Source organism: Neoarius graeffei, chromosome 14, assembly GCF_027579695.1.
Source record: "Neoarius graeffei isolate fNeoGra1 chromosome 14, fNeoGra1.pri, whole genome shotgun sequence".
In the NCBI taxonomy this organism is placed as follows: Eukaryota; Metazoa; Chordata; class Actinopteri; order Siluriformes; family Ariidae; genus Neoarius; species Neoarius graeffei.
Window position 1 is genome coordinate 66,072,456 of NC_083582.1, and position 18,145 is coordinate 66,090,600.

The following is an 18,145-nucleotide window of genomic DNA, read 5'->3' on the forward strand; positions in this document are numbered from 1 at the left end:
GTTTGCATGTTCTCCCCATGTCCGCGTGGGTTTCCTCCGGGTGCTCCGGTTTCCCCCACAGTCCAAAGACATGCAGGTTATGGCCCGGTCACACCGCCCAAACTTTGCTGGAGCGTTCCTGGAGCGGTGAAAAAAATTCAGCACCGCTCGTAACCGTTCACCACCGTTTAACAAAAGTTGGCCTCCGTTAAAGCAACGCCGTATACGCTCGGCCACCACTGATGTTTCTCGAGGGGCCCTCCTACCGCTCCGAAAGTTTTGAGCTGCACAAAATATTGCGAGCGGTGAGGAGGGGGCAATTTTCCGCCCCGGCAAAGTTCACCCCCGCTCCACCAACGCCCAGTCAAAGTTTGGCACCGCTAGACGCAAGTTCGTGGACGCTTGGGTCCGCTAGGCCAACGCAGAAATCTTGAACGCTGGACCACTGCTGCTTCGCCAGCGTTGCCCAGGCGGCGATTAAACGTTGCACAAACTTCGGGGGAGCGGTTGTAAGCGTTTTACGAGCGGACACGGGGTTGCTGGAATGGTGTCGGGCGTTGAAGCAGCTATCCATGGCGGCGATGAACTTTGGTTTGGCGTTGGTATAGAGGTGTCGGAGCGGGACCAGAATTTGGATATAAATACGGGGAGAAATGGACCAGGAGCTCATTTGGAATCGAGCTGCCGTTGAGTTCAGACCTCATCTATATCGAATTTGCTCAAAGTTACAGTAAAACTGTATCACCATGGATGCTGAGAGACTTGCTATGATTGGTGCTAAACCAACTTTATACCCCCGCTGAGCCAAAGCCCGCATGCGCAGAACGCCGCTATACCAACGCTCGCGTCACCGCTACGCTACCGCTAAACCAACGCTAAAGCAACGCCGGCTTCAGCGGTGCACCGCTAAGCCAACGCCCGTGTTTTCGATTTTTTTCCCCATTTTGTGCGCGGTGACGAGCGTTGTTGAAATTCGGCCCCCCCTCCCTACCGTTCAAGGAACGCTCCAGCAAAGTTCGGGCGGTGCGACCGGGCCATTAGGTTAACTGGTGACTCTAAATTGACCGTAGGTGTGAATGTGAATGGTTGTGTGTCTATGTGTCAGCCCTGTGATGACCTGGCGACTTGTCCAGGGTGTACCCCGCCTTTCGCCCGTAGTCAGCTGGGATAGGCTCCAGCTTGCCTGCGACCCTGTAGAACAGGATAAAGCGGCTACAGATAATGAGATGAGATTCATTAACAATTGTTACTCCGTTATCTGAGGAGTATTTATTTTCGGCATCTTTCCTTATATTTTTCTATAGTTGCAACTAATCTTATGTCTCGAATATAATTTGAGACAGTACATATACTTATAAGCCTGTGGCTTCTTTTTGAATACTGTCTCACCATTAGAGATGTGTTGCATTTGAATTACATTTAATTTTAATTAAAATTACCGATTCATTGATTAATATTAGAAATTATAGATATATGTAAAAATTTTTATATTTGTTTCCTAAGAGAGACAGAAGGGGGAGAAAGGGAGCTTTATCCCTTTTTCCTCCTCTCTCTTTCTTTTATTTATATATATATATATATATATATATATATATATATATATACACATACACACACACACACACACACACGTGTGTATGTATATATGTAATATTTGCATTATCATTTATACATAACGAACTTTAATTCTTTTTTGGTTGTTGTAAATTTTTGTTAATTATGCCTTAGATATCATGGTAATGTGTAAATAATGCAATGTATCTATATTGGTTGTAAATTTAATAAATGATGGAGTGAACGCTTTTTGGTTCATCCACTCAAGAGCTGTTTTTAAAAAGAAAATTAAATCCTAAGAGGCTAGATCACTTCTAAAAGGATGTAGTTGTGCCGACATTCGACATAGTCATGTGAAAAAGAAAGTACACCCTCTTCCAGTTACATGGTTTTACCAATCAAGACATGACATAAAAAAAAAATAATAATAATCATCTGATCCTTACCAGGTCCTAAAATTATGCAAATCTAAACTCAGGTGTAAAGCAACACAACAGATTCCACCCTGTCATTATTAATTTAACAAAAATTAAGTGAAAATGCAGAATCCACGTGTGAAAAAGTACGTACACCCCATAATTCAATAGCTTGCAGAACCACCTTCTGCAGCTAGCCTGGGCCCGCCCATCCTAAGCGTGACGCAACCCGAGGGCCTGTTGCGAGCTTAGTCTGGCCAGGCAAGCTATCTACAGCTCTTCCAAGCTCCCGAAAAATCGGGAGCCAATCAACTTTGAGCATCTCCAACGGCCCTGGGTAGAGGCGTGTTCAAGGCACTGACGTAGTAGAACTGCAACCGGAAGCCATAGATTGTTTACAGAATCTATGCCGGAAGCGCTTCATTCACTAGAAACATTACGAACATGGAGCAAGTTCTCATTGAAAACGGAGCAAAGAGCAGCCCTGGAGGTATTTATTGAAAGGAAGGACGTTTTCGCCTTGCTCCCGACCGGCTTCGGTAAGAGTTTAATCTACCAGTTAGCCCCGTCGCGTCACATACGTCAGAGGAAAGAGTGATGTGATTGGTTTAAGCTTCGTCACAGCCTTTTCTGGCTTCGACCAGTAGCAAACTGAGGCATTTCAGGGAGGCGGGTCAACCACGGGCTCTGGGAAACGGTTGGGCTTAATATCTTTGCCAGACCAAATGCTTGCAGAGCTTTGAAGTCGCGTTAGCCAGACTATTCTGCAGCAATAACTCGAAGCAATCGTTTTCTGGATGATTTTATCAGTCTCTCACATCGTTGTGGAGGAATTTTGGCCCACTCTTCTTTACAACATTGCTTCAGTTCATTCATGTTTGAGGGCATTTGTTTATGCACAGCTCTCCTCAGGTCCCGTCACAGCATTTCAATTGGGTTGAGGGCTGGACTTTGACTTGGCCATTCCCATGGATGCAAACGGCGCGCCTTTTGGCGGATGCCGCCTTTTTCACGGCTGTCTGGGGGACTTGTGCAAATCGTTCAAATCCGATGAGGGTTTTTTTTTTTTGGGGGGGGGGGGGGGGGGGCGGCGTTGAAGTGTCTGATTATAATTTCATCAAAGTAAATTCTGTATTAAAATTACTAAATAAGCAAATGCCGGTACAGTCCATGAAACATAGGAAGTATGAGAAGAAAACAGTAAATCAGAAAGCTGCGCACGTAAAGCCAATTACGTAACTTATGTAACTTGCGTTGAACTGATGGAAATCCTTGCGCGTGCAGTGAAGTGCAGCCAGCAGCAGATAATGGCGCGCAGCCAATTGGCTTTACGTGCACAGCTTTCTGATTTACTGTTTTCTTCTCATACTTGTACTTCCTATGTTTCATGGACTGTAACGGCATTTGCTTATTTAGTAATTTTAATACAGAATTTACTTTGATGAAATTATAATCAGACACTCCAACGCCCCCCCCAAAAAGAAAAAAAAAAACCTCATCAGATCTGCACGATTCACACAAGTCCCCCAGACAGCCGTGAAAAAGGCGGCATCCGCCAAAAGGCGCGCCGTTTGCATCCATGATTCCAACACCATGATTCTTTTCTTTTTCAGCCATTCTGCTGTAGATTTGCTGGTGTGCTTGGGATCATTGTCCTGTTGCATGACCCAATTGCAGCCAAGCTTTAGCTGTTGGACAGATGGCCTCACATTTGCCTCTAGAATACTTTGGTATACAGAGGAGTTCATGGTTGACTCAATGACTGCAAGGTGCCCAGGCCCTGTGGCTGCAAAACAAGCCCAAATCATCACCCCTCCACCACAATGCTTCATGGTTGGTATGAGGTGTTTGTGCTGTGTTTGGTTTTCGCTGTGCATTATGGCCAGATATTTCCACTTTGGTCTCATCTGTCCAAAGGACATTGTTCCAGAAGGCTTGTGGCTTGTTCTGATGCATCTTTGGAAACCTAAGCCATGCTGCCATGTTCTTTATAGATAGAAGGAGACTTTCTTCTGGCAACGCTTCCAAACAACCCATACTTGTGCAGTCTTTTTCTAATTGAGGTTTTTCACCCACGTGACCAAGTCATGTGAGGCTGCCATTTTGGACGTCACGGCTTGAATCAGTTTGAATGCGAGGAAGGCGACAAGCGAAAAACATAAAAGAAAAAGGAGCGAGATGCAGAAAACACCTTCACTATCCAGCGACGTAGGGCATTTACAGGGCGAGCAGAGGGAGAGGTATTTGCAAAAATTGAGGTTAGCAGGCTTAGAGAACGACGTTTACCTGCTTCCACCAGGATTGTTCACTGACGTACGGAAGTACACGAAGCCCTCGTCTTTACCTGACTTCGGCCCACATGATCTGTATACCTATGTCGTTAAAAACCCATCGCCATACACAGGTATTGATCTGAAAGCGTATGAGTGTTTGGATACCTACAAATATTTTGTGTCAGGCTGGGTAACATGCCTACATCAGTGGGTCGTCCCTGGAGCCGGTGATCGCCATCTTATTACAGCTAAGGTTTGTTCACATTTTCATTTACTTTCGGTCCTCAGGATAAACAAAATGTTATTAAATGTCATTGAAATAACTTCTTAGTCTGTTGAGACATGGCCCGTTATAAATTTGCTGTTACCAGGCAATGACCAAGAACTATATTATTAGGGTTGGTGTCTGTGTTGTAGCAGTGTACTAGCAGCTAGCTGTTAGCACTAGCTAATGTCAACAACATCATAGGTGGTATGTTACTGTAGCAATGCTTACGTTCAGTCATTTGGATGACTGTTAAAACCTTTCAGTCTCAAGTTTTTCCTTTACTGTATTTACTAGTTTACTGTAATTATGATCCGGCAGCTATTTACACCGGATCCAGTGTAAATAGCTGCTGGAGCGCGCTCCGGCTTGCTCCCCCTCAAATTAAGCAGCACGCTCCGGAACCTCGGCCGGAGCACTCCGGGAGCAAGCCGGAGCGCGCTCCGGAACCTCGGCCGGAGCACTCCGGGAGCAAGCCGGAGCGCGCTGCTTAATTTGAGGGGATGCTTAATTTGAGGGGGAGCAAGCCGGAGCGCGCTCCGGCAGCTATTTACACTGGATCCGGTGTAAATAGCTGCCGGATCATAATTACAGTAAACTAGTAAATCCAGTAAAGGAAAAACTTGAGACTGAAAGGTTTTAACAGTCATCCAAATGACTGAACGTAAACATTGCTACAGTAACATACCAGCTATGATGTTGTTGACATTAGCTAGCTTGACCTTCAAAATGGCGGACACCGGGGCGTCACGTGACCCTGTGACGTCAGGTGAAAAACCTCAATTGTACTGTCATGTACATTAACATGCTAACTGTGGCCTGTAGAGTCCTAGATGTAGTTCTTGGGGTTTTTTTGCAGTTAAATTTGCTGGGACGTCCACTCCTAGGAAGATCAGCAACCGTCTTGAACGTTTTCCACTTCTGAATAATCTCTCTCACAGTAGAATGATGGATTTCAAATTGTTTGGAAATGGCCTTATACCCCTTCCCAGACTGATGAGCAGCAACAATTGCTTCTCTAAGATCATTGCTGATGTCTTTCCTTCTTGGCATTGTGTTAACATACACCTGAGTGCTCCAAACCAGCAAACTGCCAAAACTTCTGCTTTTTAAGAGGTGGCCACACTTGCTAATGATCGATTAATCAAATTCATTTAATCAGCAACAGCAGGCTGCTAACTGCCTTCATAATTTCTATGGAAGCAGTAAGGGTGTATTTAATTTTTCACAAACTGCCACCGCATTTTTGGCTTACTTTGTGTTAAATAATGACAGGGTGAATAGGTCATGTGTTACTGGTCATCTGAGGTTGTAGTTGCCTAAATTTAAGACCTAGTAAGGACCAGATGATTTTTTTTTTATTATGTCCTGACACTTAAAACCTAGACTTTCTTTTTCACATGACTGTCTGCACTTGCTATAATTATGTTCATTATCTTTACGTAATAATTTTGCCAAACACAAAATAGGTGCAACTGATTAAGAGGAAAGTGTAGCTGTAGTGGAAGAATGTTTTTATGGTGTGCTCAGATCAGTCAGAGTCCTTTTATCTGCCTCTATACAGTCGTTAGGTTTATTTACCATGCGCTCCAGGTTGCCTATCTGGTTCTCAGTCTTCTCCAGAAGCTGTTCCTGGAAGCGTTTCTTCTTAAGCAACAGGACAGCTTTCCTGCAAAAACACAAAATAATTTTTCTGTCATTAAGACGGGAGACCATAGTACCCAAGTACACCGATACACAATGCAGAACCGCGGCGCAACTAGAACTGAAGGCAACGATGACCTTCCGCTGATGACCATCATTCAAGTCATATTTAGTTCTAGCTTAAATACATTTATTTTTTTACCCCCTAATTTAGTAATGTCCAATTCCCATCCATCAATCAACCCTCTCCTATCATACGACAGCTACCAAGCCAGCTGACGGCATCTTTTCAAACTGCTGCTCATGCAACTTCTGGGTGGCGTAATACACTCAGACTAGGCTCGACAGAGCACCGCTGCGCTGATGAACCTCCCGTACATTTGTATGGCAGGACAGCATGTTTTCGTTTGGCCTTTAAAGAAGTTTAAATGTGTTTCCATAAACCTAGTGTCGATTCAAGAATAAATTTACAGAATACACTACCGTTCAAAACTTTGGGGTCACCCAGACAATTTTGTGTTTTCCATGAAAAGTGGCACTTTTATTTACCACCATAAGTTGTAAAATGAATAGAAAATATAGTCGAGACATTTTTCTGGCCATTTTGAGCATTTAATCGACCCCACAAATGTGATGCTCCAGAAACTCAATCTGCTCAAAGGAAGGTCAGTTTTATAGCTTCTCTAAAGAGCTCAACTGTTTTCAGCTGTGCTAACATGATTGTACAAGGGTTTTCTAATCATCCATTAGCCTTCTGAGGCAATGAGCAAACACATTGTACCATTAGAACACTGGATGTGATAGGCCAAGTTTACATTAGACCGTATCTGTCTCGTTTTCTTCGCGGATGCACTGTCCGTTCACATTAAAACACCGGGAAACAGGAATCCGCCAGAGCCCACGTATTCAACCCAGTTCGTATTTGATCCGGTGCTGTGTAAACATTGAGATACGCGGATACGCTGTGCTGAGCTCTAGCTGACGTTGTCATTGGACAACGTCACTGTGACATCCACCTTCCTGATTCGCTGGCGTTGGTCATGTGACGCGACTGCTGAAAAACGGCGCGGACTTCCGCCTTGTATCACCTTTCATTAAAGAGTATAAAAGTATGAAAATACTGCAAATACTGATGCAAATACTGCCCATTGTGTAGTTATGGTTGTCTTTCGGCTTGCCATCCTTCCACTTGCAAGTGGTAAGTGACTTGCGCATGCCCGATATGCACTGGGATCTCACACACAGCGGCTCAGTTCCGAATCACTGCTCGTGCGCTTCACTCGCGTGATCTGTGAGCTGCGCAGGGCCGGAGTGTGCACCCTCCAGAGGGCACTCGCTGTTCAGGGCGGAGTGATTTGGAGCGCAGCCGCTGAGGAGGAAGCGATGAGCCGCACTGACACATTTCAACTTACGTGCCGAATTAGTCATGTGATTAGCGTATCCGTGTATTGGCGTTGCTGTGTGCATGCGAATCGTGTATTGGCGCTGCTGTGTGCACGCTAATCGTTTTTAAAAACGTTAATCTGATGATCCGCTGATACGGTCTAATGTAAACCCCACCATAGCTGCTGGAAATGGGCCTCTATACACCTATGTAGCAGGGCTGTGAAATAGAAATGACAAAATCCGAGGAAACAATTTTAGCAGGGGGTCTGGGGGGAGCAGGAGCCAGGGGCCGACAGGGCCCCAGAAGCTGAACAGATTTTGTGTATATTGATAGATTTGAAGCATCTCCTGAAAGCAAATATTTTCTCAACCATGCCATTTAATTTGAACTGTTTATTATTATTATTATAATAAATTGAATATATAAATGTGAATGTGGCAGCGGGGGCGTGGTCAAGCGCCGGTCTGTGACAGGAGGGCGGAGTCAGGGAAGGTAAGTGGCAGAATCACTACACCTGATATCAATTAACCTGTGTTTGTGCGTGTCTTCCCAGTGACCGCGCCCTACTTAAGGAGGGAGAGCGAGAGCAGAGGAGCTCATCCCCGAACCAGACGCCGGTTGTGTGTCTGTTCGAGTGAAAGATTGTTCACTGAAAAGTGTGGCAATAAAGCCCTATTGCGAACCTGATCTCTGTCCTGACGTCCTCTGTGCTCCACCCACGCATAGTGAACCGTTACAGTGAACAAGATGGTCTACCTGGTAATCTATAGTTCAACAGCTTCAATTTCACCAATTCCGCACGTTTTTTTCCTTTAACATGGTCAACCAAACGCGTTCTTCCACCAGAACCGTACTTCACATCCTGATGGCACAAGATGCGGTAAGCTTTCCCCGGTTCTTTTATCTTCCGTATGTGCTCATTCACTACCGACTTTAAAAACTCCAGCCATCGCCAATTCCATGGATTTTTGATGCCGTTTTCCTTGGCAAATGTTTTTGACATCGTTGGTCTCACCGTCCTCCCTCTGAACGATGTCCCTCTGTGACACGGACATACCGCGAAATTCTCCTTTCCAAAACAGTTGATATCGAAAGCGTGTTTAAAGAGCACAAGATTCGTGCCGTGGTTTGTAAGCATGGCGCAAATGCCGTAAACCGGGCTGTCATTGTCACAAAAGAAACCTACCCCCCTCCCCAATTTTTATTGCAAAATTAGATGATTTACTAAAATGATATTTTTGGCGGCCAAATTCGCGGAATTCCGCGGATTTTTCACAGCCCTGATGTAGATATTGCACCAAAAACCAGACATTTGCAGCTAGTATAGTCATTTACCACATTAGCAATGTATAGCGTGTATTTCTGATTAGTTTAAAGTGATCTTCATTGAAAAGAACAGTGCTTTTCTTTCAAAAAGAAGGACATTTCAAAGTGACCCCAAACTTTTGAACGGTAGCGTATATTGTTAATTTTGTTCGGCATTGTGATGACCTTTTACTTTAAGCAATCATCATCATTGTGTGATGCAATACACCAAACTCGTGGGCGCCGCCATCTTGGGGTTTTTCGTGATATTTGTCACTGGTCTGTGTGTTTCGTTGTTGCTTCCAGCTTGTTCACTGTTGGTTCAATCAGTGATTCATGATTCCCACCTAGTGGTCGAATCTCTCATGTTGACTTGATTTTTCCAATAAAATCAGCTGAACACTTTGTGGTCACGTGCCTGCGAAAGATCGAATCACAGAGGAAAATTTTGTATCCTTCCTAAAAAAAAAAATCCATGATTTTCCTACTACACATGGTTTTCATGGAGAAAAAATGAGAACGTTTATAAATATCAGTAATATTGTTTTGAAGAGAATTAACAAAAGTTTGAGCCTCTTATACAGAGCGCATTCGAGCACCACCGTCATTAGTCATGCTTGGTGTCCACAATTTAAAGTGAACATACCCGCAAATTCTGGCGTTTATGTTTAAACTCAAAGGATGGACCAATTTCACTGATGTATTACTTTTACGCCTTCTAGGTGCAGAATTGTGATCTACAAGAAGCAGCATTTTATCTGTAATTCTTACCCTGATAATCAAAAATCTAAATCTCGTTATGTTTGGCTTTCTGGTCTATCAATTTCAGTTTGAGGTTTATTTTTCTCATGAATGGAAAACTAAACCAATGGAAAATGATTGCTGGTTTGAGACCGGGGCAACGCATAGAAATGGAAATTTTATAAAAAATACTGGATTTTCAAACGTTCATAACTTAGTTTTTTTTTTTTAGACATATTTCCAAAATTAAATAAGTTTTCAATTCAGATCTTCACACTTTCATTTGATACATTACACAACACTATGACAAATACTTTTTTAAAAAATGGCTTGTCATTGCTACTCGGAGGAAAGCGCTTTTCGCCCACTTCCACATACTTGAGCTCACAGACATCCATGACACCATGGCCAATTTTGTTCTCCTGGGCTCCTAGCCATGGATGGTTGTAGCATTGTAGGAATTTGCACCAGGGCTCGATATTTAGGACTGCCCGAGGCAAGTGAAACATGCATTCGGGCAAGTGGGATATGTCCCCGACATGCCCGACCAGGCAAGTTGGAATGAGCATATATTACAAACTAGCACCACAAAAATTAGGCTTTTTGAGCTTTTATTTCAGTTCCTAAAAGTGTCCCTCACTACGTAGCTGCCATTATGTCTTGGCTGTTTTCTTAATCTCGGTTTCATTTACTGCTTTGCGAGTTATTTTATATCCCCCCCCCGCTGTTGTAGTATAGTACACGTACTGTTTATAGACCCCTTGTGCATGACGTCACACATCACGTGATAATTACAGCTGGGGTCAGACAGACACCGTCTTTCATGCAAGCAAGGCTTAATCTGTCTTCAATATGGTTAATTTTTGCGCTGTTTTTGCTTGTTCAAACAGAGAAATAGATAAAAGGCATTACCGTTTCCCCGCTATCAAGAAAAACGTTAACAAATAGAAGCAAATGCTTCACGAAAAACGAGGAAATAAGTGGTTAAATAATACGAGAGGAGCTCAGCCTGAAAACTCCAGAGAAATTCACGATTGTATTTAAAATGTATTTTTCAAAAACAAAGTTGGAAGTGAGTATGGAAGAGTTTGCTTAAGAATCTCATTTTTTTTTGTTTGATTTTCTTACAGGTGAAGCCACTTCCTTATTCGAGACAGAAAACCCAGATTGATTTCAAACAACTCGGGCATAAAAACCTCAACAAGGAGTGACATGAGTGATAAATCCTGAAAGAACAGAACAGATTAAGAGCAGAGAGAGCTGGAGCTTTGTTTCTGTTATCAGAGGAACACAGTCCTGTGCAAAATATTTATATATCGTGTTGTTTTTTTTTTTTATCATCCATCTCTAGGTTTATTTAAAAAAAAAAAAAAATGCGCTGTGTCATGACAGACCGGCTGCACTGATTCAGTTACAGGTTGCCAAGTCTGTATAAAACACCCACAACCGACACACTAAACCAGTGATTCCCAACCACTGTGCCGCGGCACATTAGTGTGCCATGAGAGATCATCAGGGGTATCGTGGGACATTATCCAATTTCACTTAATTGTTCTGAAAATAATTTATTTACTGCAAATAATTTAACTTCGGGGGCGGCACGGTGGTGTAGTGGTTAGCGCTGTCGCCTCACAGCAAGAAGGTCCTGGGTTCGAGCCCCGTGGCTGGCGAGGGCCTTTCTGTGCAGAGTTTGCATGTTCTCCCCGTGTCTGCGTGGGTTTCCTCCGGGTGCTCCGGTTTCCCCCACAGTCCAAAGACATGCAGGTTAGGTTAACTGGTGACTCTAAATTGACCGTAGGTGTGAATGTGAGTGTGAATGGTTGTCTGTGTCTATGTGTCAGCCCTGTGATGACCTGGCGACTTGTCCAGGGTGTACCCCGCCTTTCGCCCGTAGTCAGCTGGGATAGGCTCCAGCTTGCCTGCGACCCTGTAGAACAGGATAAAGCGGCTAGAGATAATGAGATGAGATGAGAATTTGTCTTCGTTCGTCTATGCCAGCGACGTATAGTGACCGGCAGAACAATTAAATACTCTTCCAATAGATGGCAGCAGGTAGCTAATTAACCTGTGTATCTACCTGTTGCCATTCAAACAATAGAATTAGTAATGCTTCGGGTGTGACAGCGGTGATAGCGATAGATAAATATTTGAAAAGAAAAAGTACACAATCCAAACTGGGTCCTGGAGAAACTTTTGACCCAGATGAAGGCCCTAGTATGAGTAGAGGTCAGAAGAAAGCAAAAAAGGTGATTTTCCACAACCTATCTATGCGAGCTGGGCTTTTCAAGCATGACTGCTATAAAAACTAAAAAAGGAGAGAGACTCAGAGCTGTTCAAGATCTTCGTGTGTGTCTTTCTCCGATTCCTACGAGTATATCAGCTTTGTGTTCAACGAAACAGGCCCAGGTTTCACACTAAGGAAATTGTGAGTAAATTGAGACTAGATCATCATTTTATTTATTTATTTATTTATTTATTTATATATATCTCATCTCATCTCATTATCTCTAGCCGCTTTATCCTTCTACAGGGTCGCAGGCAAGCTGGAGCCTATCCCAGCTGACTACGGGCGAAAGGCGGGGTACACCCTGGACAAGTCGCCAGGTCATCACAGGGCTGACACATAGACACAGACAACCATTCACACCTACGGTCAATTTAGAGTCACCAGTTAACCTAACCTGCATGTCTTTGGACTGTGGGGGAAACCGGAGCACCCGGAGGAAACCCACGCGGACACGGGGAGAACATGCAAACTCCGCACAGAAAGGCCCTCGCCGGCCCCGGGGCTCGAACCCAGGACCTTCTTGCTGTGAGGCGACAGCGCTAACCACTACACCACCGTGCCGCCCCTATTTATATATATATATATATAAATTTTTTTTGAGATATTTTTCTTTGGTGGTGTGCCATGGGATTTTTCAAATGTAAAATATGTGCCGTGGCTCAAGAAAGGTTGGGAAACACTGCACTAAACAATTTTAAACTCAAACATTATCCTGTCTGTCATGACGCAGCACGGGTTTTTTTTTTTTTTTTAAACCTAGAGGTGGATGATATAAAAAAAAAAAGATATACTCACACAGTACTGTTCAAAAGTCTTGGCACCCTATTGTTTTCTCCATACAAACTTTGTTATAGATTTCTATTTTATGATTTCTACATTACTGAGTAATGAACCTACAGTCTGAGAGTTCTACACAAACACACTGAACTTTACAACAGCTGCATGCATGTGAAATGGAAATAAATCGACTAGGGCAGGAAAAACTATTTTGGATAAAATTGTTACTGTCCGTTACAAGTAAAAAGTAACCAATAACCAAATTTAATTATAAACTTAATCAATAACCAAACTTTAACTCCGTGTGTGATCTTCATTTTATGTTGCAATTCACAACTATTCTATGGTTTTCCTAAAAAAAATAAAATAAAAATAGGTACTCACAAAATAGGGGGAAAGTGATAATTTCCACTTGCCCCCCAATATTAACTCCTACTTGCCTCCCCAGGTCAAGTGGGTTTAAAAGTTAATGTCGGGCGCTAATTTGAACTTGTAATCTCAAAACCTTGTCTGTTGTGCAACAGCATTATCGAGGCATTGAAATAATAATGACATGTTTATACTCACTCCTTCTTGCCCTCTTTCAGCAGCTGCTTGGCCAGCTGTCTCTCCTTCTCCAGCTGCAGAGTGATCTTCTTCTGATACTGCCTCAATTTATCTCTCTGCTGCTTCAGTTGCTGCGTTCAACATGAAGAAAAAGACTTAAAGGCACTTCCTTATAGATAGAAACTCAGTGGTTAGGTTATTGGGTAACCCTCTCTTATACTTTCACTCATCAGCCATTTTATCAGAAAATCCTACCATATAAAAGCACTCTGCAGGTAAACAACTGCTCGCTGTAGCACAGCCCTGCCCAGAGATGAGGACTACCATAGCAGCATGGCTGATTTTATATTGTTTGGGTGGTAATCTTTTTATTTTTTATCATCCTCTATCCCTTCGTCCAATTCGCACTACTACTATGCCAAGAAGAATGGTCCCTCTGCACAGAATGGTCTCCAGCTCAAATATCTAGTCATAATATTACCCAAGTATGAAATAAAACACACAGGGAATTTGATTACAGGAAAATAATCAACGACTGGGTGGTGTGATGCGACCTGTCACTCATACATTTAACCGTTACAACAATTTTGCATCAGGGAACGTCCACATGACAGGTTAGTTCCTTTTGATTCCTTATGCTATAGCAGCCATAAACAGTCATTCCCTCACCAGCATATTTTTTTCTTCTTTTAACATCTCTCGAAGTTAATAAGACAAAAGTGAAGACTTTCCCATGGTGGAAAACCTACAGACTGTTACGAAGTGCTGACATCGGAGACTTGTTCCGTAAAGGTTAAATAAACGTCTCCTTACAGAAAGTGTCATCGTATCAATAACATTTTTCTGATTAATGATTTTTTTTCTGGAAAGAGTTAATTGTTAGGTTTACATTTTATAGTATGCCTGACAGACAAGTATCTTTGAGCTGTTACCATAGAAACAATAATGAAAGAAAGAGTGCATTCATATGGTGCTGTGATTTGTCTTGAAGGAAGAACTACCATCAGAGCTGCTGGCTGATCGGACTCGAGAATTCAACCACTGTGTGGTGTAGTATTTAATAATATTTAGCATTAATAACAATAATATTACTACTACGACTACTTCTTCTTGGGCCCGACCAATAAATCATCATACCAATATTATTGACGGATATGAGCTAATCGTAGCTAAATCTGCATCAATGTTTATAACAGCAGACAATAAAAAAAAAAAAGAAACGAAGAGACGCGAGATGGATCCGTCAACCATGATGGACGCTACGAGTGTTGTCATTACATAGTTTGTCCACTAGAGGGCACACTGCAACTCCACTGTTGGTAAAATTTTTGGAACAGCAAAAATCACAACAATCAGCTGACCCAAGCAGTCACCCAGAACACAATCATTTTTGTTCGTGGTTTTTTTTTTTTTTACTTCTTTTGTAATTTTTCATACATTTTTTTTAAAAATAAATGTCAGTGATTCAAGGGCCTGATTGAGCCATCAAACTAGATGGAAAGTGACCCATGGTACAAAGCACATTACTATTATATCACATAAGCAATAATGACTAATTGATTGGACAACATTTAATTAAGCCCAAAAAATGTGCATTAGAGCGGCGGCTACAATTATCGACAGTCCATAATTATCAACACCTTTTCATATTTACCAGTAAAAACAATTTTACAAAGGCGAGTTTCAGTTCCAACAGTTATTATTGGTTAATTCTTCAACCCAAAGACCTCCCCCTCACCCTTTGATCTTGTCGTCTGATGACAGCTCATTACCGGAGATGGATTTTTTTTTTTTAGCATGATCAGCAATTTGAGGAAAACCTGGACGTTATCATCGCAGGTAAGCATGGCGGAAAGATCATGGACATGTTTTTACTGATCAAATTCACCAGTATTTCATGATCTCCTTGTCGAAACCTACTTTGTTTCTTACGCTTTCATTTGACAGTCGTCATTTTGTATTTTAACACGTGTTTGAGAAGTCACGTGAGGTGTCGATAACAGTGATGACTTTCTTTCACCGGTGTCCACCATTATCAACACCCTGTGGAATTGAGTGACATTTACAACTGTTATGGATCGATCTTTGTGCAACATTGTTGAAGTAGATTACATACTTAAAAAAAAGTGCTGTGATTTTATTTTTTGATTCATAACAGAATGGAATGTTTATAGAGTATTTGGAAACCAATTGCAATAAGTAGAATTAGAACAGAATTGAATTCCGAGCATATACAAAATTATTAAAATTAATTATTAAAAGTTACTTGAAATATTACCTTAAATGCAAAAAGAGACCTGTAGTTCACTCAGACAAAATTTTCCCCCAATTAAAACAATTTTAACTTGAATGTTTTAATTGGGAAAATGTTTATCTTATGGGTTTCAGGAGAAAAAAAAATATCGGCTGATAGTATGATTTTTTAAATTCCTCAAATATTGAGACTGGTGTCAGTACAGGTAGTCGTCGACTTACGACCTATGCGACTTATGATTGATGGACTTTACATCCGTCTGGTTATGACTGGCAAGTGTTTCCCAGCTGAGCTAGCTGAGCGTACAACAGTTTCCGCCCCAGCTCCAGGCACATGCGCAATCTCTCTCGCGTGCCCTGTCATACAGTTACCGCCCCAGCTCCTGGTTTATGAAATGAGCAAATGCTCCCGCCAGCCCGAGCGCTGCAACAGCTGAAGATGACGTAGACGACCCACAGCCAAGCACCAGTGATGCCAGCAGTCACTAAATTTTGTATTTTGCTATGTTTTACATTTGTATTTTGGTATGTTTCAAACAAATGTTTTCTATTTTTCACACCTGTATTTCGTATTTTGTGCTTTGCACATATTAAACGAATTGTACTGTACGCAGTGTCGTATGCAGTGTCGTATGCAGTGTTTGACTTAAACCAAATAATGAGCCAAGGTAATGAAATAAGAAAATGTTGATAAAATAAGACTTTAAGATGGATTACAATATCATTACACATCACAATATACTTGCGTTCATTTATACTTACGACCAGATCGGTTTACGACCGGTGTTCTGTAAAGTTATCCTACCTCTTGGATTTGTCCTACCAAGCCTATTGCGCATGCGCAGAACACATGACGTCATATCTTGGAATTTGGACCGAGTTTTGTCCTACCGATCAGCTGGGCTTATAGAAAGTCGGTGAGTATTTCACGCATTTGTAATGCGTTATGTAGGCATATTTGCAATTCAGAAACGTGTAAAATACAGTATTTATAAACAAACTTGTCTCCTCAGTCCCCAGACGTTTACAGACTGTTGTAAAGAGAAAAGGGGATGTCTCACAGTGGTAAACATGGCCTTGTCCCAACTTTTTTGAGATGTGTTGTTGTCATGAAATTTAAAATCACCTAATTTTTCTCTTTAAATGATACATTTTCTCAGTTTAAACATTTGATATGTCATCTATGTTCTATTCTGAATAAAATATGGAATTTTGAAACTTCCACATCATTGCATTCCGTTTTTATTTACAATTTGTACTTTGTCCCAACTTTTTTGGAATCAGGGTTATAATTGGGAAAATGTTTATCTTATGGGTTTCAGGAGAAAAAAAAAAGAATATCAGCTGATAGTATGATAATTGGATTTTTTTAAATCCTCAAATATTGAGACTGGTGTCAGTATTAAAAATCCTACATCAGTCAGATTTTAGTTACTACTAACATTATTATTATTATTATTATTATTATTATTATTATTATTATTATAAATGCGAAAAGAGACCTGTAGTTAACTCTTAGACCAAATTTTCTCCCAATTAAAACAATAATTTTAACTTGAACTAAAGCTAATCAAACTGAAAGTCAGGCAGCCAGCTCGACCTGCCCAGCCCAGCTAGTTAAAGAAAGGAGGTGAAGGGGGGAAGAAAACTAGTTTAAAAAGTGTTTAACAACATTCCAGATAATAAACTGGATATTTATAAAATCTACACCACCACAGATACCATGAAAAAAAAAAAAAACTTTGTAAAATTATCATTACTTTTCCTCTGAGGTAAACCACTCCCAGTTTACTAGCTGGATTAGCTTACAAAAAACTGAAACATATTTCAGTGAAACAATTATGATTATAATGATGTCAGTCAAAATGACAGAAAATATCGCTGCTGCTACAACAATATAAAAAAATCCACGATATTATCTTGCAAATAAATAAATATATATCATTAAAGCCCTTTCCTTTCCTTTCCTTTCCTTTCCTGAGGTGAGCTAGCTGCTGTTAGCCGGCGCTCCTCACCAACACAGCTCTGTCCTGCTCGGTCACTCGACTCCGTTTCTTTTTGCCAAAAATATTTCCCATTCTGATGCAGCATCCCTCACTGTCTCCACAAACAAGACTTTATTAATTGTTAAACGAACAAAACTGTATTTTTACTCAGTTTAAGGCCAGCTGTAATGTAATGTGAATGCATTAGCAATAGGAAGGAGGCGGCGGCCATTGACGTTGGAATTAAACAGAGTGCTGCCTGAGAGATTTCAAATTAAAAGTCTGAGACACGGAAGGGAAATTTATGATTATATTTCAGATTTAGATTCAAGAAACGAGGCGGAGAACGTTTAGAAATAAAGTTCTTGAAATTTAGTCAGCCTCGTCTGCCAAAAGTAATGTTTAACTGTTTCATTTAAATCTTAATTCACATTGAGTAGACACCCTTCTCCAGAGAGACTTACATTTATCTCATTTAGACAACTGGGGGGGAGAAAGTTGCTGATTTTGGATATTTATTACTGATTTTGGGTATTGATTAATTCCCAGACTGATCCATGATTATAACTTGATGGTGTGGTAGAGAGCATGTCTGTGTATTCAAAGTGTAAATCATACAATAGGGGAGACTTGGGATGGGGGAGACTTGGGACAGTTTTGGCCCTTTTCCACTACCCTTTCTCAGCTCACTTCAGCCCGACACGGCTCGCGTTTCGACTACCTCAGAACAGCA

General features: G+C 41.6%; 1 protein-coding gene across 2 annotated transcripts in view; it reads right to left on the reverse strand.

Moving 5' to 3' along the window:
* Positions 1 to 17,669, reverse strand: part of chmp6b (charged multivesicular body protein 6b) — a 29,060-nt gene extending 11,391 nt beyond the window's left edge. Inside the window, exons 1-3 of one of the 2 annotated variants that reach the window (XM_060940249.1) lie at positions 17,443 to 17,669; positions 13,196 to 13,305; positions 6,069 to 6,156 (exon numbers count right to left, since the gene is read on the reverse strand). In XM_060940249.1, coding sequence (XP_060796232.1) covers positions 6,069 to 6,156; positions 13,196 to 13,305; positions 17,443 to 17,505 — 261 coding nt within the window. In that variant the 5' untranslated portion in view covers positions 17,506 to 17,669. Of the gene's footprint in view, positions 1 to 6,068; positions 6,157 to 13,195; positions 13,306 to 13,429; positions 15,376 to 17,442 lie in introns of those variants that run through there. The other variant, XM_060940248.1, reaches the window with a different exon arrangement.
* Positions 17,670 to 18,145: the final 476 nt, after the last annotated feature.